The following is a 22,246-nucleotide window of genomic DNA, read 5'->3' on the forward strand; positions in this document are numbered from 1 at the left end:
TGAGTCTTCTCCCTTTTTCTCTTGATGAGTCTGGCTAATGGTTTATCAATTTTGTTTATCTTCTCAAAGAACCAGCTTTTAGTTTCATTGATTTTTGCTATTGTTTCCTTCATTTCTTTTTCATTTATTTCTGACCTGATCTTTATAATTTCTTTCCTTCTGCTGGCTTTGGGGTTTTTTTGTTCTTCTTTCTCTAATTGCTTTAGGTGCAAGGTTAGGTTGTTTATTCGAGATGTTTCCTGTTTCTTGAGGTAGGCTTGTATTGCTATAAACTTCCCTCTTAGCACTGCTTTTGCTGCGTCCCATAGGTTTTGGGTCGTCGTATCTCCATTGTCATTTGTTTCTAGGTATTTTTTGATTTCCCCTTTGATTTCTTCAGTGATCACTTCGTTATTAAGTAATGTATTGTGTAGCCTCCATGTGTTTGTATTTTTTACAGATCTTTTCCTGTAATTGATATCTAGTCTCATAGCGTTGTGGTCGGAAAAGATACTTGATACGATTTCAATTTTCTTAAATTTACCAAGGCTTGATTTGTGACCCAAGATATGATCTATCCTGGAGAATGTTCCATGAGCACTTGAGAAAAATGTGTATTCTGTTGTTTTCGGGTGGAATGTCCTATAAATATCAATTAAGTCCATCTTGTTTAATGTATCATTTAAAGCTTGTGTTTCCTTATTTATTTTCATTTTGGATGATCTGTCCATTGGTGAAAGTGGGGTGTTAAAGTCCCCTACTATGATTGTGTTGCTGTCGATTTCCCCTTTTATGGCTGTTAGTATTTGCCTTATGTATTGAGGTGCTCCTATGTTGGGTGCATAAATATTTACAATTGTTATACCTTCCTCTTGGATCGATCCCTTGATCATTATATAGTGTCCTTCTTTGTCTCTTGTAATAGTCTTTATTTTAAAGTCTATTTTGTCTGATATGAGAATTGCTACTCCAGCTTTCTTTTGATTTCCATTTGCATGGAATATCTTTTTCCATCCCCTCACTTTCAGTCTGTATGTGTCTCTAGGTCTGAAGTGGGTCTCTTGTAGACAGCATATATATGGGTCTTGTTTTTGTATCCATTCAGCCAGCCTGTGTCTTTTGGTGGGAGCATTTAATTCATTTACATTCAAGGTAATTATCGATATGTATGTTCCTATTCCCATTTTCTTAAATGTTTTGGGTTTGTTATTGTAGGTGTTTTCCTTCTCTTGTGTTTCTTGCCTAGAGAAGTTCCTTTAGCATTTGTTGTAAAGCTGGTTTGGTGGTGCTGAACTCTCTCAGCTTTTGCTTGTCTGTAAAGGTTTTAATTTCTCCATCGAATCTGAATGAGATCCTTGCTGGGTAGAGTAATCTTGGTTGTAGGTTTTTCTCCTCCATCACTTTAAGTATATCCTGCCACTCCCTTCTGGCTTGCAGGGTTTCTGCTGAAAGATCAGATGTTAACCTTATGGGGATTCCCTTGTGTGTTATTTGTTGTTTTTCCCTTGCTGCCTTTAATATGTTTTCCTTATATTTAATTTTTGACAGTTTGATTAATATGTGTCTTGGCGTGTTTCTCCTTGGGTTTATCCTGTATGGGACTCTCTGTGCTTCCAGGACTTGATTAACTATTTCCTTTCCCATATTAGGGAAGTTTTCAACTATAATCTCTTCAAATATTTTCTCAGTCCCTTTCTTTTTCTCTTCTTGTTCTGGAACCCCTATAATTCGAATGTTGGTGCGTTTAATGTTGTCCCAGAGGTCTCTGAGACTGTCCTCAGTTCTTTTCATTCTTTTTTCTTTATCCTGCTCTGTAGTAGTTATTTCCACCATTTTATCTTCCAGGTCACTTATCCTTTCTTCTGCCTCAGTTATTCTGCTATTGATCCCATCTAGAGTATTTTTAATTTCATTTATTGTGTTTTTCATCCTTGCTTGGTTCCTCTTTAGTTCTTCTACGTCCTTGTTAAATGTTTCTTGCATTTTGTCTATTCTATTTCCAAGATTTTGGATCATCCTTACTATCATTATTCTGAATTCTTTTTCAGGTAGACTACCTATTTTCTCTTCATATGTTAAGTCTGGTGTGTTTTGACCCTGCTCCTTCATCTGCTGTGTGTTTTTCTGTCGTCTCATTTTGCTTATCTTACTGTGTTTGGGGTCTCCTTTTCACAGGCTGCAGGTTTGTAGTTCCCGTTGTTTTTGGTATCTGTCCCCAGTGGCTAAGGTTGGTTCAGTGTGTTGTGTAGGCTTCCTGGTGGAGGGAACTAGTGCCTGAGCTCTGGTGGGTGAGGCTGGATCTTGTCTTTCTGGTGGGCATGTCCACATCTGGTGGTGTATTTTGGGGTGTCTGTGGCCTTATTATGATTTTAGGCAGCCTCTCTGCTAATGGATGGGGCTGTGTTCCTGTCTTGCTAGTTGTTTGGCATAGGGTGTCCAGCACTGTAGCTTGTTGGTCGTTGAGTGAAGCTGGGTCTTGATGTTGAGATGGAGATCTCTGAGAGATTTTTGCCGTTTGGTATTACGTGGAGCTGGGAGGTCTCTTGTGGACCAGTGTCCTGAAGTTGGCTCTCCCACCTCAGAGGCACGGCCCTGATGCCTGGCTGGAGCACCAAGAGCCTTTCGTCCACACGTCTCAGAGTAAAAGGGAGAAAAAATAGAAAGAAAGAAAGAGGCTATAATATAGTGAAGTAAAATAAAGCTATTATAAAGCAAAGCTATACAGACAAAATCTCACCCAGAAGCATATACATATACACTCACAAAAAAAAGGAAAAGGGGAAAAATTAATATATCCTGTTCCCAAAGTCCACCTCCTGAATTTGGGATGATTCGTTGTCTATTCAGGTATTCAGCAGATGCAGGCACATCAAGTTGTTTGTGGAGTTTTAATCCGCTGCTTCTGAGGCTGCTGGGAGAGATTTCCCCTTCTCTTCCCTGTTCGCAGAGCTCCTGGGGTTCAGCTTTGGATTTGGACCCGCCTCTGCGTGTAGGTCGCCTGAGGGCATCTATTCCCCGCCCAGACAGGAAGGGGTTAAAGGAGCAGCTGCTTCGGGGGCTCTGGCTCACCCAGGCCGCTGGGAGGGAGGCGTACAGAGGAGGCGGGGCGAGCCTGCGGCGGCAGAGGCCGGCGTGACGTTGCAGCAGCCTGAGGCGCGCAGTGCGTTCTCCCGGGGAAGTTGTCCCTGGATCACGGGACCCTGGCAGTGGCGGGCTGCACAGGCTCCGGGAGGGGCGGTGTGGAGAGTGACCTGTGCTCGCACACAGGCTTTTTGGAGGCGGCAGCAGCAGCCCCAGCGTCTCACGCCCGTCTCTGGGGTCCGCTCTGATCGCCGCGGCTCACGCCCTTCTCTGGAGTTCGTTTAGGCGGCGCTCTGAATCCCCTCTCCTCGCGTGCCGCGAAACAAAGAGGCAAGAAAAAGTCTCTGGCCTCTTCGGCAGCTGCAGACTTTTTCCCGGACTCCCTCCCAGCCAGCTGTGGTGCGCTGACCCCTTCAGGGTGTGTTCACGCCGCCAGCCCCAGTCCTCTCCCTGTGATCCAACCAAAGCCCGAGCCTCAGCTCCCAGCCCCGCCCGCCCCGGCGGGGGAGCAGACAAGCCTCTCGGGCTGCTGAGTGCTGCTCGGCGCCGAGCCTCTGTGCGGGAATCTCTCCGTTTTTCCCTCTGCGCCCCTTTTGCTGTGGGGTCCGCACTGATAGTTGCGGCTCGCGCCCGTCTCTGAAGATCGTTTAGGCGGCGCTCTGAATCCCCTCTCCTCGCGCACCAGGAAACAAAGAGGGAAGAAAAAGTCTCCTGCCTGTTCGGCAGCTGCAGACTTTTTCCCGGACTCCCTCCCGGCTAGCTGTGATGCGCTAACCCCTTCAGGCTGTGTTCACGCCGCCAACCCCAGTCCTCTCCCTGGGATCCGACCGAAGCCCGAGCCTCAGCTCCCAACACCGCCCGCCCCGGCGTCTGAGCAGACAAGCCTCTGGGGCTGGTGAGTGCTGCTCGGCGCCGAGCCTCTGTGCGGGAATCTCTCCGCATTGCCCTCCGCACCCCTGTGGCTGCGCTCTCCTCCGTGGCTCCGAAGCTTCCTCCCTCTGCCACCCGCGGTCTCTGCCCGCGAAGGGGCTTCCTAGTGCGTGGAAATCTTTCCTCCTTCACAGCTTCCCTCCCATTGGTGCAGGTGCCGTCCCTATTCTTTTGTCTCTGTTATTTCTTTTTTCTTTTGCCCTACCCAAGTACGGGGGGAGTTTCTTGCCTTTTTGGAGGTCGGACGTTTTCTGCCAGCGTTCAGTGGGTGTTCTGTAGGAGCAGTTCCACGTGTAGATGTATTTCTACTGTATCTGTGGGAAGGAAGGTGATCTCCGTGTCTTACTCTTCCGCCATCTTCTCTCCTCCCCCGATACAGACAGTTTTTAAAAATCAATTGTATTTCTGCATACTAGCAATGAACATGTAGACACCGTATTTAAAAATGCAATTTACAGTAGCTCAAAATTATGAAATACTTAGGTATAAATATAATAAATCATTCACAGAACTTGTATGCTCACTGTGACATAATGCCGATGACTGAAATCAAAGAAAATCTAAACAAATGGGAGACATACCATGTTCATGATTTGGAAGTCTCAGCATAGTAAAGATACCAATTCTTCCCAAATTGATATACATATTTAATGCAGCTCTTACCAAAATCCCAGTATGACTTTTTATATGGACAAGATTATTCTAAAATTTATATGAAGACAAAGGAACTAGAATAGCTAAAATAATATTGAAACGAAGAATAAAGTGGGAGGAATCAGTCTACCTGATTTTAAGGCTTATTTTACAGTTACTATGTGGCTGTTCATGAAGTGATAGACATGTATGTCAATGGATCAGAATAGAGAAGCCAAAAAATAGACTCAGTGAATATTCCCAACTGATTTTTGACAAATGTACAAATCCCTCAATGGGAAAAAAAAAAAAGAGAGACTTTTCAAAAATGATCCTGGAGCAATCAGCAAAAAATGAACCTAAAATTAAGTCTTATACCTTATGTAAAAGTTACCTCAAAATGTATAATGGACTTAAATGTAAAACATGAAACTATAAAACTTTTAGAAGAAAACATAAGAGAAAATCTTTGGGATCCAGGGCTAGGCAAAAAGTTCTTAGACTTGACATTGAAACACAATTCATAAAAGGAAAAAAAATCACATATTAGACATCATCAGAATTAAAACTTTTGCTCTTTAAAAGACCCTGATAAGAGGATGAAAAGACGGATACAGACTGGGAGAAAGTATTTACAAACCATATATCTGACAATGGACTAGTATCTAGAATATATATAGACCTCTCAAACAATGGTAAAAAAACCCCCAAGCAATCCAATTAGAAAAAGGACAAAAGTCATGAAGAGGTATTTCACTGAAAAGGTTTTATAGATGGCAAGTAAGTGCATCAAAATATGTTCAATATTATTAGCTGTCAGGGAAATGTAAATTAAAACCACAGAGATATGTCACCATATACCTATTGGACTGGCTTAAAAAAAAAATAGTGATAACACCAAATGCTAATGAGGATGCAGAGAAACTGGATTACTCATATATTGCTGGTGGGAATGTGAAATGGTACCAGTACTCTGCAAAATAGTTTGGCAGTTTCTTATAAAACTAAACATTCACTTACTGTACTCCTGGGCATTTATCCTGAGGGAATGAAAATTTATGTTCTCATAAAACCTGTGCATGAATGTTCATAGTAGATTTATTTGTAGTAGCCAAAAACTGGAAGCAACACAGACGACCTGTACTGGGTGAACGGTTAAAGAAACAGTAGTATATCCAAACCACAGAGCACTACTCAGCAATGAGCTATTGATAACGTGGAACTAACTACCTGACTGAACCTTCAGAGATTTAGGCTATAGGAGAAAAAAGGCAATTCCCAAAGATTACATACTGTATGATTCCATTTATATAGCATTCTTTTTTTCTTCCTTTTTTTTAAAATTTATTTTTGGCTGTGTTGGGTCTTCACTGCTGCACGTGGAGTTTCTCTAGTTGTGGTGAGCGGGGGCTACTCTTCATTGTGGTGCGCGGGCTTCTCATTGTGGTGGCTTCTCTTGTTGCAGAGCACGGGCTCTAGGGTGCATGGGTTTCAGTAGTTGTGGCACATGGGCTCAGTAGTTGTGGCTCATGGGCTCCAGAGCGCAGGCTCAGTAGTTGTGGCACACGGGCTTCGTTGCTCCGCGGCATGTGGGATCTTCCAGGACCAGTCCTCAAACCCATGTCCGCTGCATTGGCAGGCAGATTCTTAACCACTGCACCACCAGGAAAGCCCTATATAGCATTCTTAAAGTGACATAATTATATAAATGAAGAACAGATTTGTGGTTGTCAAGGGTTAAGTCAGTGTGAGGTGGGAGGGCGATGGGTGTGGCTATAGAAGGGCGGTAGGCAGATCTCTATGGTAATGAAAACATTCTGTATCTTGAGCGTATCAAAGTTAGCATTCTGCTTGTGCTATTGTACTGTAGACTTGCAAGATGTTACCGTTGGGAGAAATTGGGTAAAGGGTACATGGAATCTCTCTGTATTTTTTTCTAACAACATTATCTCAAAATAAGAAGTTTAATTAAAAAGGGGGGACACGTGAACAAAAAGAATTGGGAAGATAACAGTGTAATTGTAGAAGCTGCCTAAAAAGGCCAGAGACTGATTTAGAAGGAAAAAAATGTGAAATCTAAGGAATTAGTGGCATTATAAATCTACAAAAGTGAGAGTGAAGGAATACGAAAAGAATGTTGAAAAAACAGTAAATAATATTAGATCCCCAGAGTCGTTGCCTAACCTTCATAGCCTGGGAGCTGTCCCTCTCACCGTTCCTCCACTCCCCAGAAGGAAGGCTGGAGGGGGGTGAAGCACAGGATCTGTGACTGGGGTCACTGGGCATAGCTGAGGACAGAGCTATGGTGATGAAAACAGGGGGATTAAGTGAAAGTCTGCATAACGGGGCTTCCACTCTTTCCCACACTTAAATCCCAGAACAATGGCAGCTAGGCACGAGATTGAAAGACACTTTTCTGGGGACTTTGACCAGCCCAAGAAAAGAGACCTAGAAATACCAACCAGGAAGCCAGTCACTCTAGGCCTGTGTTGTCCACTATGGTAGCCACTAGCAACATGTGGCTACTGAGCATTGAAACATAGCTTGTCTGACTTGAGATGAACTGTAAATATAAAACATATTAAGATTTTTGAATATTGTACTTCATATAAAACATGTAAAGTATCTTGTTAATTTTTATTACATGTTGAAATAATATTTTTATATACTAGGTTAAATAAAATATGTTATTAAAATAATGTTTTAGGAGAGTAAGAGACTGAATTTCTCCCAGGTTGAAAGCAGAAAAGTAACTTTTATGGAGCTTTGGTGGTTTTATATGTAAAACGAAAGCAACAGGATATCAACATGAAGGAAGCAATCAGCCAGGAAACAGAACAAAGAAAAGCTTAGCCATATATGTGTATACATATCTATGATATATGTGATGTGTCACTCTCTAGCTAATTCCTATTGAAGTCAAGGGGTTTTTTTTGTTTTGTTTTGCTTTCTTTTTTAAGTATAATTGGCTGACTGCCAGAAATAGGCAGACCATCTGGATGTCCATATGGATTGTTCTCTTCTACTGAATTTATCTTGAACTCTGGGTGAGATTAACACAGATTTTGGGAAACAGCAGAGGTCTTTCATGTATCAGTATGTGTCCAATATGCAATATGTATGATTCGTTGAGTGAGTCATTCTGTCTGGATTGGAATCCCAGATCTTCAGTTTAGTAACTGTGATTTAGGTCTGGTAACTGTCTTTGCCTCTGTTTCCGCATCTGTAAAACAGGAATAAAAACAATAGTATTCTTTAAGTCATTGTGACTGCATGATTTACTGTGTGAAAAAGGCTTAGCCCCTGACACATAGTAAGCATTGTGTTAATGTTAGCTATCATTATTATTACTGTGGGCTAGTAGCTCTAGTATTGTCTCTAATCCTTAGGACAGCCTGTAAAGTAAGTAGTGTTATCTGAGAATCCAAGGCTTAGAGAAGAAGCTGCTCTCCTGGGCCACAAGTCACTTCAAAACCTGAGCTTTTTCCATTATCCTATCTTGCCTTATAAATTTTAGTACCTCATTGCTGATAGAAGCCTTTTATATCATCTTAGGCGATTACTGAACTTGTCTGCATAATGGATCGTTAAAGGCTGGGCTCTGGGGTTGGAGAGGCTTGTGTTCGAATCCTGATCCCACCCCTCAAAGCAGCTGGGTGGTCTTGGACAAGCTACTCAACTCCATGAAAGTTTCTCAGGTTGTAATAAAGATTACATTAGATAATGTATGGGAAGCTCTTGGCACACTATGTGCTGTGTGATTATTAATTTTTCATGATTATGATTTTTATTATAAATATGATCTAAGTCTCAGAGCTAGTTAGTCGTGGAGGTATAACTGAAATTCTGGTAGGTCTTTTATTCAGTGCTCTCTCTTCTCTACTTTGCTATCTAATTGGTTAGTTTTCATTCATCCTTTTAGAATCTACATTTATAAAGTCAGAGCTGTTAGTGAAGATTTTATAAGAACACTTTCCAAGAGTTTTTTTGAACTGCCAAGTCCAGAGATTTAGGATGTAGCTTGGTGCTGAAGTAATTGGCTCTCTTAGTCTTGCATTATAAGAAGTTCCCTTTCAGAGTATAAGGTTGAGAACCATGAAAGGAACTCTCACGTTTTGGTAATTGCTTTAAGGAATAGCTTACCTTTTAAAAACATGCATTATTCAGCTGCAACTCCTTCCTTCCCTCACCTTGCCGTTTTGAGAATCTCCTCATCATACATCTTCACAATCTTGTTTTCTGAGTTTTACCTTTTAACTATTTCCTCAAGTACCATCCCATAATAATATTTTCTTTTCTGTTTATCAACTAGTTGGGGAAGTGATGTACTTGTTAGAATTTAAGAGTTTCTGAGGAATATAGAAATGATTCAGTCTTAGGAGAATACAGAAATGATTTAATCTTAGGTGAATATAGAATGATTTAATTTTCTACCTGTCAAAGAACTGAAGCATCGTGAAACTGGTCTTAGCTACTTGAAGCAAGCTGTACACTATTTACTGCAGTTATATCACGTCAACAGACAGTTCGTGATCAGAGATTAATTCAGAAAGTCTCATTAATATGTTGGACTAACAACAGGGATGAGATGTTTTAATACCTCCTTGAATGCAACATTTGTTGTTTTCTTGTGTGAATGGGATGGATTTAGCTATGAAAAAGACCGAACTCCACAGTGCTCTGATATTGATAAAGTGGGTGTCTTCTAAACTTCTTTTAAATTTATTCGTCCTCTTCCTAGAGTTAACCAGATAGATTATAGTTTAATTTTCCCAATGGGGAGTTTTAAAGCAAAAGGACTAACATTTTTTTCCCCCAACATAAGTGAGAGAACATCAGGAAATAGAATTGCAAATATATTTCCATTTTGTCATAAAGAACCTTAACATTTTTCCCTGTTACTTAGACATCAGTTTAAACTATGACATTTCTCTTGTTTTGACTAGCACTAGAGTAAGAGAGAGTAATGTTCTATATTACAAGGACCTCATTGCCTGAAATAAATCTCTAAGGATACCTTAAAATTCTCTTACCCCTCTCTTCTTGTGGTCACCATGGCTCTTCTGTTTGGTTATTGAGCTGCTTCACAATGACAATCATGCTAAACTTTTCACCTACTGTTTTGAGCTCTCCCTTTCAAACTGGAGATTAGAGAGAAATAAGTTTCACTTCCTCTCATCCCCCATAATGGAACCCAAGCTGAGCCAGGAAAGCTTTGTATTCGTCATTGATCCATTCATCAATGCAAAGTTATTAAGTGCTTTCCATTCAGCATCTGTGGAAGGTGCTGTGAAAACTGCAAAAGGCACTTTGGACCTCAAGAAACTCCCTTATGTTCCTCTTCTACTTTCCCTTCCTCCCCATCTTTTACCAACTTCCCAAAGAATTTGAGGCTGTTTACTAAATCAAAGGTAGTGTGCAAGTACTAAAACAACCATAAGACAGAAATGTGACCATCTTTACTAGTATAAGTTGGTAGGTCCATGGAATGAGAGAACTAAATTTGGTTGTAGGTTTCCTGATCCCTAAGGCTGAAAGGGAATTACTAGCTTATGTAGCCTTCTTTGTCTGACCAGAGAAAGCACTACAGTTTTTCCATGCTGGTAGACTCTCTTTCGGATCAAAACTGAAGGTGGAATTTACTGGTTTACAAAGCGAATGTTGACTTTAGTGCAGTTTTCAAACAGGAATAAGTATCAGGAGGAAAGATTGAGGGCATGGATTCATATCTGTCTTGCTTACTGTTATGTCCCAGGGCTCAGCACAGTGCCTGGTGCATAGTAGGTATTGGATACATAGTTGTTCAATTAAAATGGTCCATTCAGGGCTTCCCTGGTGGCGCAGTGGTTGAGAGTCTGCCTGCTAATGCAGGGGACACGGGGTCCAGCCCTGGTCTGGGAAGATCCCACATGCCGCGGAGCAACTAGGCCCGTGAGCCACAACTACTGAGCCTGCACGTCTGGAGCCTGTGCTCCCAACAAGAGAGGCCGCGATAGTGAGAGGCCCGCGCACCGCGATGAAGAGTGGCCCCCGCTTGCCGCAACTAGAGAAAGCCCTCGCACAGAAACGAAGACCCAACACAGCCAAAAATAAATAAATAAATAAATAAATTTATTAAAAAAAAGTCATTATAAAATGGTCCATTCAATGGACAATTTGCACTGACTTTCAATAACAATGAAGACACTATATACTCTGCCTTTGAATGTTGTATTCTCTCTCCCCAGAAGGCCATCCTCTAGCCCTTCTTTACCTCCTTCTCATCCTTCAGGTCTCATGTTAAATCCAACTTCTTTTGTTTTAGTATCTCAAAAGGATCTGCTACTGAATGTCCTTTGCTGCAGTTCCATTTATAAGGAGTTATCACATATTTCATTTGTTCATTTGAAAATCCAATGTTTTTTGCGGTGCAGAGCAGCCACGTTATTGTAAGTACTTACTCAGACAAATTAAATGATTCTGTGTAGTAGTTCTGAAAAGTCTAATTTCCATGTGCAGAATCATGTTTATCATCACCCAAATTCAAAGGCACAACATAGCACATTTACATTGGTAACTTATTCATAACATTCCCTTTCTACCTTGTTTGTTTGTTTTATTGTTAGAAACCAACCCAAATCCCATCTGTAGGATGACACACATAAAAGGATGAAATTTAAATATCAGGGCTGTGATGGGGCGAAGCAATTGAGGCATATACGGCCTTGAATTGGTGCCCTTTGCCTCCTGGCTGCATTACGTAAAGATAGAGGGATTGCCAGATTTTCCTTTAAGGGTTTGACTAACTGCTTCTTCAAGGCCTTAAGGTTTCTCAAGGAAGTGTACAGATAAGGCATTTTTAAACACAGTATTGGCCCAGGAGGAAGTCTTTTGGGGCTTTTACTTCATGATTACTGAACTTTCCTGCAAGCTTTTTTCCTCCACAGATTCTCCCTCCAGGAAGAGACGGAACATTCTTTACAATTCTAGCCTCCTTAAAGAATGACCTCCTCGTCTCAACGAGCGTCTTTTGGTATTACTGGCAAAAATGAATTATCTTAAAGCTAACTTTTATTTTAAAGCAAAAATTCTCTTTTGGAGGGGGAAGAATCTAATCTCAAGCCCTAGAACATATAAGGTTAACGGCAAACTTGCTTCAAGGAGAGAAACGGAAAAAGCAAAGTTGCTAAGTCGGCTGAAGAACTAATCAAGCATATTGTTCCCTTGATTCTGTAAAATTACAACGAACCTTTTAGAAAGGATGAAAAGATGTCCGTGATGTGCTCTCAGTTTACTTTGTCTGTAAATGCATGTTCCCTCTTCCCCGTGGTTCCAGAGGCACTGGTGTGTGCTGAAGGGGTTCTCCTGGCTAAGGGCTGAGTGTCTTTCCAGATGACAGATGGTTCCCTCTGCTGGCTGAACTTAAATTCGGTCCTCCGAGCTGAGCCAACCTGGGAGGAATCGCTATCCTTCTCACTGATTATGAAAACAGTTTTGAGATTCATCCTTAAAGAAACCAACCATCTATGACCAGTTTAAGTGCACACCGGAACTGATGATGAGCTAACTTACTTCCTCCTTCCCTCCCTTCCTCCCTCTCTCCCTCCGTTCTTTCCTCCCTCCCTTTTTTCTTACTTCCTTTATTTTGAGAAAAACTTAAAGATACAGACAAGCACAAAAGGTAGTATAATAAGCATCTGTATTTCTACTATCTAAAAAGGAGCATCTGTTTATGGCTAGTCAAATTTACTTCTGGTTTGTGTGTTTGTTTCTTTTTAAAGAAATTATTGATGAAACTAAATTCCCTTTTAACTACCATATCCTGTTTTCCTTCCACCCTTCACTCTCTCAGCTGCCTGTACATCCTGCTGAAAATTCCCTACCATAAATTTAGGATGTAATATTTAACTAGTCTATTGTTTATATTTTTATGTACACACATATATATACCAACAACCAATATATACTATTTTGTTTAAATATTTTATGTTTAAATCTTTCCTTCTTGTTGCTTTTTTAATGTAACAGTATTTATGACATTTATCTGTATTGATGCCTATAAAATCAGTTGATTTTAACAGCTGCATAATATTCCATCCTATAAATATAGCACATTTTATTTGCCTATTCCCTTTCCAATGCAACTTTTAGGTCATTTCCAAGTTTTGCTATACAAAAACAAAAAAACACTGCAATAATCTTTTTAGTATATGTCTCCTTGTGTCCATGTTGCTTGAACCCAGTATACCCTGCAATAAGAATCAGTAAGCTGTAGGATATATGTAGTATTACTTTTGATAAATATAACAAAATTGCTCACCAGGATGATACCAATTCATGATTCAGCCAGAAGTAAACTAGAGTATTATGCTATTTTTTTCCACTTCTTGGACAACACTGAATTTTGTCTGTCTTCTTCATGTTTACTATTCTAGTAAAAGATATTTTAATATGCGTTTTCCTCTAGTGAGTCTGAGCTTTTTTTTTTATGTTCTTTGTCCATTGAGATTTCTTCTTTGAACCACCATTTTTTTCTATATCTTTGTTCATCTTTGTTCTTGATTTTTGGAGTTCCTTATACATTCTGGTTACTTATTCTCTGTTACGTACGTTGCCACTATCTTTGTCTGGTCTGGCATTTGAGAAGATTACTGCTTCTGATGATCAGTAAGTTAAATTGTTATGGTTTCTAATTTAATTCTATGTATTATCAAGGAATTAGGTGTTATCTTTCTCCCTTCAGTCCATTGCCAATCCTTTCAGATCCTCTTTCAAAATATGCAGCAGATGACTGCCCACTTCTCCCTGTCCCCTGTGCTATCTGATGTTTTATCCTCATTTAAAAAAATTACTCTCTCAGGGCTTCCCTGGTGGCGCAGTGGTTAAGGATCCGCCTGCTAATGCTGGGGACATGGGTTCAAGCCCTGGTCTGGGAAGTTCCCACGTGCTGTGGAACAACTAAGCCCGTGCACCACAGCTACTGAGCCTGCGCTATAGAGCCTGCGAGCCACAACTACAGGACCCATGCGCCACATCTACTGAAGCCCGGGTGCCCTAGAGCCCGTGCTCCATAATAAGAGAAGCCACCATAATGAGAAGCCCATGCATTGCAACGAAGAGTAGCCCCCGCTCTCCACAGCTAAAGAAAGCCAGCGTGTAGCAATGAAGACCCAACAGTGAAAAATAAATAAATAAAATAAATGAATTAAAAAAAATTACTCTATCAATAGATATACCCTTCATATATTATTATGCCCATTTGACAGAAGTGAAAAGTGAGGCTCAGTGAAGTTAAGCAGCTGTATAAGACACAGAGATGGTAAATGTATTACCAGAATTCAAACTCAGGTCAGTAGGACCAAAAACCCTTGTTCCTTCCACTGTCAGTTTCCCTCAGATTCTCATGGACACCAAGGTTTCAAAGGAAAGGAAGTAGATTGACCCATAAAATACCTTTCAGACAGATGCTTTGGTATAGACTGCCACAAAACCAGAAAAGTACTCTTCCTACCAACTTCTGGGTTGGCCTCATCTTTAGGCAAAATGGAAAACCCCTGTGCCAGGACTGGCTGGCTCTGAGGAAGGGCAAATAATAATGCAGCCAGAACAGCCCAGGACTAGAAATGGGAAGATGGAATGTCAAAGCACCATTCTACTCCTTACGTTATGTGATCTTGTAGGAGTCACTTAAGCCACTCTTGAATCGTGATCTCTCTTGTTCAGAGTAATGACAATACTTAGAAGTTGCACATGTGCCTTTATTCTACCCTTTTAACAGTACCAATGCTGTCATGCTAGCTCAGTTTTCACGGTGAATGTCCGTAATGAAGTTGTACTATAAGCCATCTAGATCACTGCAGAAATGATTATCTTAATTTCTGTTTATGGTGTAGGTATCCCAGGACTGCCTGCTTGCCGAGACCCTCTGTAAAACTCCATGCACCCTGCTGTTGAGCGCTCTGAGGAGGTAACAGTATTCAGAGAGGTAGAGTTTACTTAATTTAAAATTTTTCGTAGAGTTAGGTATAACTGACCTACTATGGGTATCCTCATAATAGTAGTAAGATTTCTATGTACATATAAAATAGACCTCTTAAAATGGTAAAATTTTGGGGCTCAATTTTCTTGGAGAATTTACCCTCTCCTGATTTCTATTTGTAGCTGCCATTTAAAACTTGGGGTATAAATATTATGTCAGTTAAATAAAGGAGTGATGACTTCACTTTCTGGAGAAAGCATTACCTTCCCTTTCATGAAATGTAGCTTTACTGTTACCTGATTGACATGCTATTATATTATTCTCCCTTCCACCAGACAGTTAACATATTTAATAATTTTTATGTATAAAAAGTAAGGTTAAGCAGTTGCAAAGACAAGTTGTTATGCTTTGCATGGTTTTGAGAATGATCGTGGAGATGAAATGACGTTAGTAGTAGCAGGAGGACACGCTGATATGAAACGTATCTCCTGAAATAGCAAAGGATTGTTCTTGGTCAGAGGAAATCCTAGTGGCATTCGCTGGGACAGTGAAGAATAAATCTTATTAAAAGCCCTGAGGATAGGGCAAAATAATTACTCTTCTTTGTATGTCTTTGGATGGTTTCACTGGATAAGTTTAATATACATTAAAAAAAATAGCAATAAAGGAAGGGAATGTGCTAATGTGACAAAACTTCCCCAGTTTTGATGATGTCAGTGGACAGTGTTCATTTAATCCCTCCCTAGAACTCATTTGTGTATACCCCTCTCCTTTTCTCTCACCCCTTCTCATCTTTACTCCCCACATAGTATCTCCCATTCCGAGGTCTCAACAAAGAAGTTAGCATGTGTAATAAATATAAATATTGAATAGCCCCATGTGTCAGAACAAAGATTTTGTATGCTTTCAGTCAAGACCCAGTCTCCTGTTTCCACTTTACATTGTCTGCTTACTTACTCTTGGCCCTGTTTTCTATTCTCGTTCCACAGTTGCTTGAAACTCATGGATTCATGCAAAAGACTGCCCCTCAAATTTGTAGGACTGTGACACATTGCTATATTTTCTAGAAGTACTCACCAAATGCAGATTATGGAGGGATGAGTCAGGCATCTTCACTTCTTAATGTGCCTGATTTCTTTCTGGTGAATCAGCTTCCCGTCTAGAGTGTTTTTCTGGAAGATGCAGAAGGTTTAAGGACAGTAAATGAAATGAGCTGAAATGGAACCCTGGTGTTACGTGTTTCTTTATTATGAGCTTTGCATGGGATTGTTTGATCCTTGTGTTATGGTTCTGTTTAGTGTTTTTGAGCCCTGAAGCAAGGCTCTTTTTAACATGAAAGCTGTCAATATGAAATATATATATCTGAAAGAGGGGCTTTTTAATATTAATAATTAGCGGAAGGAGGAATTATAGGCTATAACTTTGAGTTTTAGGATCTCCACTTATTTCTCTTTGCTTAGAAACACTTCTCTTTTCTCTCCTTATAGTAAAAGGCATGTGCTTATTGATTCCAAAGTCCCACACTTTGCTGTTTCTTTTCTTTAAAAAGACTGACTCAGATTTCTGCTATTTGCTATGTGATCTCAGTTAACGCACTTAACCTCTCTGAGCTGTGGTGTCTTCCTCCATAATATGAGGCTAATTGTAGGAACTACCTCATAGAATGGTTGTAAAAGATTAAATGACGATTTTTATAAAATGATTAACAGGATACCTGGTGTACAGAAACTCTCAAAAAATGGTAAGAACTATTATCAGCAGGAAATGTGCACTTACGAATTCTGTATTGGTGTTTAAGGATATCATTTTCAATATTCCGTTTCTCTTAGGATATTACCTATTGCAGTTTTCAATGAGGCAAGATATAGAGATATCTGAGACCAAAAAACTAAGGTAAAATAAATAACATGGCAAAGTACCATGTAGATAATCTTTGGTAGTCATGATCCTGTACAAGCCTCATTGCTTTGAGATTACATGCTGCCAGTGTAAAAGCCAGATCTGATTGATGTTTTATATTTTATCATTTAACTTTATGCTGTACTTTCATTCCAAGTCTCCTCATGTATTTGGCAGGATGATCAAGGAAGCTCTGAGTGTGACTTATGTTTCTAGTTAAAACCAAAACCCAATATCACTAGGTGAGGTAGTGAATGGAGGTTGAGTATTTTGAGGAGAGAAACTGCTAAATGCAAAGGAATATTTCCTATATGTTTTTACTTGTTTCCATTTCTAGTATGGCTAAGTGAACTCTACTGAACCTGGCATTTTCACAGATAACAACTATAAAGTATGGGGGAAAAATTACCTGAAAGCTTTAGAGAGTGAAAATAAGCAGGTAGATTCTGAAAGGGAATTGAGATTCAACACTTGGAAGCAGGGGCCAGCGCAGAGTGAGTTACCCGTTTTACAGCTTTTCGACTGAGGACATGTTGAGGTTAATTAATGTCACTTGGGGTGACTAATTCCAGTAGAAAAAACACATTCTTTTTGGTTTGAAGACCCAAAGAACAGGGTTCAGGGCAACCACAGCCACTGGATAATGAAGCTAGAATTCTGGAAAGGAGAGAGGAAGACAGGGGAGGCTCCCAATTCAGCGAATAAATACTACCCAAAGTTTTGACTGACCCCTGAACCACGAACGCATGGAGCAGATATAAAGTAGCACAGCTAAAGATGAAAGAACTGAATTGAGATTTGAGCTGCCACCCGAGAGATAGTGTTCAATTTGTGTATAACTGAATTAATTGCCTGCTAAAACAAATAAATCAGTGTTCTTCAAAGAAGTCTCACAGATTTTAGAGTCTTTACTCCATAATATTCACATTCATACATTCCCATGATACAACCCCGAATTACAGAGCATATGAAGAACCAGGAAAATGTGACCCCTTCTGAAGAGAAAAGGCAAGACTAATTCCAAGATGACCCAAAGGTGGGAATTAGCAAAGATTTTAAAGCAGCTATTATAACCATGCTCAATGAGGACAGAAAGATACACTCATAATGAGTAAAAACATAGTAAATAGAAACTACAGAAAAGAACCAAATGGCAATTCCAGAACTGAAAAGTACAATATTTGAAATAAGAATTCACTGAGCTTACATCCATTGGAAATAACCAAAGAAGGTGTCAGTGAACCTAAAGATAGAGCAGTAGAAATTTTCTTTCTGAAGAACGGAAAGAAAAAAGATTTGAAAAACTGAACAGAAAAAAATGAAAAGAGCCTCGGGGGCCTTTGTGACATAAGTAAAAATGTCTAACATACAAGTAATTGGAGTCTCAGAAGGAGAGAAGAAAGAGAATGGGACAGAAAAATATTTGAAGAAATAACGGCCAACATTTTTTAAATTTGATGAAACACATACATTTACAAATCAAGAAAGTCAGTGAACCTCAAACAGGATAAATTTGAAGAAAACTATGCCTGTGCACATCGTATTCAAACCGCTGGACACCAACAATAAGGAGAAAATTTTGATAATAGCCAGAGAAAAATGGCATGTTACCTTCCAGGAAACAGTGCTTTAAATTAGCACTACCTTCTCATCAGAAACTACAGAGTCTAGAAAAACTAAAATGATGTTTTTGAAGAGAGGAAAAAAAACCCTGTTAACCCAGAAATCTATATATAGTGAAAATATCCTTTGAGAATGAAGGCTAATTAAAGACATTTTCAGATAAAAGTAAACTAAGAGAATTCATTGCCAGCAGACCTACATCACAAGAAATGCTAAAGGAAGTTATTCAGGCTGAAGTGAGATAACACCAGATGGAATCTTAAATCTTCAGGAAGGAATGAAGAATGTCAGAGATTGTAAATATAAAAGAGTATTTTTTTCATCTCAGTGTCTTTAAAATACACAGAACTTTTTAAAGCCAAATCATAACACTGTCTTGTGGTGCTTATAATGTGCTGTGTGTAGATGTCATACATAAGACAATTATAGCATAAATAATGAGGGGGCTGCATAGTAAATGGACTTATACAGTTGTATGGTTTTGGATTTTATATGAGGTGGTATGAAATGAACTCTAAGTAAACTGTGAAAGGTCAAGAATGTATATTTTACTGCTTAGAACTATCACTAAAAATCCAATAGATAAATTAAAGTAGAATCCTAAACACCTTTCAAATGATCCCAAAAGAATGCAGGAAAGAACGAACAGAGAACAAGAAACAGAGGGGGCAAACAGAAACCAAACAATGAAATTGTAGCTCTAAATGCAACCATATCATGCTAATCATATTTAATTATAGTAAATGTTAATGGACTAAATACTTTAATTAAAAATCAGAGTTTATCAGGATGGATTAAAAAAAAACTATTTTCTGTTAAAAGATAAACTTTAAATATAAAGATACAGTTAAGTTTAAAGTAAATTGGTGGAAAAAGATACACCATGGAAATAGCATAAGAAGTCTAGAGTGCCTATATTAATATCAGAGAAATTAAACTTTAAGACAAAAGGTATTACCAGAGTTACTGTTTGATAATAATAGATAGGTTATTACATTAAGATAAGAATTATAAATTAGTGTATATACCTGATAAAATTCCAATGAGATTATTTTTGAGTCTAGAATTTTTTGAGGACTATCTCAATTTTGCGTCGAGACACAGGTGACTCATCACTTCAGGCTAACAACCATTTCATAAAATTGTGGAATCAAAGCTCAACACAAGTGAAAAAAAGCATAGTTGGAGAGTGTGGATATCTGTATGTCAAATATATGTGAGGGTGCCTAGCCTGGAATCACATGACACAAATCCTAGTTATTACTAGCTTCTTTATTAGCTAGCTAAGAAATAGTACCTCATTTGTGATGGTTTATAACCAATTTAAAATAAGATTAATAAAATATACATAGAAAATCAGAAAAGAAATCCACCAGTCACTGTTGCTAACAGGGTTGCGAATATATACTAAGCACATAAATTCACTCTTGGGTTTTCTGGCAGGCAGAGCAAAGAGGGAAACACAGGAAGTTGCATATTCTTATGATCAGATATGTTAAAACATGTCAGAAACTTCTCATGTGATCTTGAAGATCCCTTCCTGTATTTGAGATTTCATAAAAATGGGGTAATAACATCTACCTTTCAGAATCTTGGTAGGAATGATTGAGACCACACTGGTACATAAATGTTAGTTTACTGTTGTCTTTATATAACTCCAATAAAGTTTCATGGTAGAAATCTAAGGAGTCTGACTGTAGTTAACTTAGTTAAAACTCCAGAGTCTGAACTACTATGGGTCATCTAGTTACTATTTATTTAAGTGCCCCTATGTTGTCAGTAACCGTGAAGCATTTTTACAGTCTTCCCCATACAAAGTAGATGTTACTGTCTGTGTTTCATAAGTTAGGCAGCTGAGCCCCAGAGAAGTGATGTCACTTGACCAAGGCCATGTATAAAGGTTTTAGTCAAAACTTGAACCCCTAAGAGTTTGATAGTGTATGGCCTTACATTTAGGTCTTTAATCCATTTTGAGTTTATTTTTGTGTATGGTGTTAGGGAGTGTTCTAATTTCATACTTTTACATGTACCTGTCCAGTTTTCCCAGCACCACTTATTGAAGAGGCTGTCTTTTCTCCACTGTATATGCTTGCCTCCTTTATCAAAGATAAGGTGACCATATGTGCGTGGGTTTATCTCTGGGCTTTCTATCCTGTTCCATTGATCTATATTTCTGTTGTTGTGCCAGTACCATACTGTCTTGATTACTGTAGCTTTGTAGTATAGTCTGAAGTCAGGGAGCCTGATTCCTCCAGCTCCATTTTTCGTTCTCAAGATTGCTTTGGTTATTTGGGGTCTTTTGTGTTTCCATACAAATTGTGAAATTTTTTGTTCTAGTTCTGTGAAAAATGCCAGTGGTAGTTTGATAGGGATTGTAGATTGCTTTGGGTAGTAGAGTCATTTTCACAATGTTGATTCTTCCAATCCAAGAACATGGTATATCTCTCCATCTATTTGTATCCTCTTTAATTTCTTTCATCAGTGTCACAATTTTCTGCATACAGGTCTTTTGTCTCCTTAGGTAGGTTTATTCCTAGATATTTTATTCTTTTTGTTGCAATGGTAAATGGGAGTGTTTTCTTAATTTCACTTTCAGATTTTTCATCATTAGTGTATAGGAATGCCAGAGATTTCTGTGCATTAATTTTGTATCCTGCTACTTTACCAAATTCATTGATTAGCTCTAGGAGTTTTCTGGTAGCATCTTTAGGATTCTCTATGTATAGTATCATGTCATCTGCAAACAGTGACGGCTTTACTTCTTCTTTTCCGATTTGGATTCCTTTTATTTCTTTTTCTTCTCTGATTGCTGTGGCTAAAACTTCCAAAATTATGTTGAATAATAGTGGTGAGAGTGGGCAACCTTGTCTTGTTCCTGATCTTAGTGGAAATGGTTTCAGTTTTTCACCTTTGAGGACGATGTTGGCTGTGGGTTTGTCATATATGGCCTTTATTATGTTGAGGAAAGTTCCCTCTATGCCTACTTTCTGCAGGGTTTTTTTTATCATAAATGGGTGTTGAATTTTGTCGAAAGCTTTCTCTGCAAACAAAAATAAACAAATGGGACCTAATGAAACTTAAAAGCTTTTGCACAGCAAAGGAAACCATAAACAAGACCAAAAGACAACCCTCAGAATGGGAGAAAGTATTTGCAAATGAAGAAATTGACAAAGGATTAATCTCCAAAATTTACAAGCAGCTCATGCAGCTCAATATCAAAAAAACAAACAACCCAATCCAAAAATGGGCGGAAGACCTAAATAGACATTTCTCCAAAGAAGATATACAGATTGCCAACACACACATGAAAGAATGCTCAACATCATTAATCATTAGAGAAATGCAAATCAAAACTACAATGAGATATCATCTCACACCGGTCAGAATGGCCATCATCAAAAAATCTAGAAACAATAAATGCTGGAGAGGGTGTGGAGAGAAGGGAACACTCTTGCACTGTTGGTGGGAATGTAAATTGATACAGCCACTATGGAGAACAGTATGGAGGTTCCTTTAAAAACTAAAAATAGAATTACCATATGACCCAGCAATCCCACTACTGGGCATATACCCTGAGAAAACCATAATTCAAAAAGAGTCATGTACCAAAATGTTCACTGCAGCTCTATTTACAATAGCCAGGACATGGAAGCAACCTAAGTGTCCATCAACAGATGAATGGATAAAGAAGATGTGGCACATATATACAATGGAATATTACTCAGCCATGAAAAGAAACAAAATTGCATTATTTGTAGTGAGGTGGATGGACCTAGAGTGTGTCATACAGAGTGAAGTAAGTCAGAAAGAGAAAAACAAATACCGTATGCTAACACATATATATGGAATCTAAGAGAGAAAAAAAAAAAAGGTCATGAAGAACCTAGGGGTAAGATGGGAATAAAGACACAGACCTACTAGAGAATGGACTTGAGGATATGGGGAGGGGTAAGGGTAAGCTGTGACTAAGTGAGAGAGTGGCATGGACATATATACACTACCAAACGTAAAATAGATAGCTAGTGGGAAGCAGCCACATAGCACAGGGAGATCAGCTCAGTGCTTTGTGACCACCTAGAGGGGTGGGATAGGGAGGGTGGGAGGGAGGGAGAAGCAAGAGGGAAGAGATATGGGAACGTATGT

General features: G+C 39.2%; 1 protein-coding gene across 10 annotated transcripts in view; it reads left to right on the forward strand.

Annotated features, from left to right (window-relative positions):
- Positions 1–22,246, forward strand: part of FHIT (fragile histidine triad diadenosine triphosphatase) — a 1,491,711-nt gene that overhangs the window by 405,051 nt on the left and 1,064,414 nt on the right. For 5 of the 10 annotated variants that reach the window (XM_082344849.1, XM_082344843.1, XM_082344838.1 and 2 more), the window contains one exon: positions 14,496–14,587. The exons of 3 other annotated variants lie outside the window; for them this stretch is intronic. Coding sequence is in view for 6 of the 7 variants with exons in the window: in XM_082344843.1 (XP_082200969.1) it covers positions 14,540–14,587 (48 nt within the window). In the remaining variant the exon portion in view is untranslated. The remainder of the gene's footprint in view (positions 1–14,495; positions 14,588–22,246) is intronic. 2 more of the 10 variants (XM_082344847.1, XM_082344846.1) reach the window with 1 other exon arrangement.

Source organism: Balaenoptera borealis (assembly GCF_965194805.1).
Source record: "Balaenoptera borealis genome assembly, chromosome: 12".
NCBI lineage: Eukaryota > Metazoa > Chordata > Mammalia > Artiodactyla > Balaenopteridae > Balaenoptera > Balaenoptera borealis.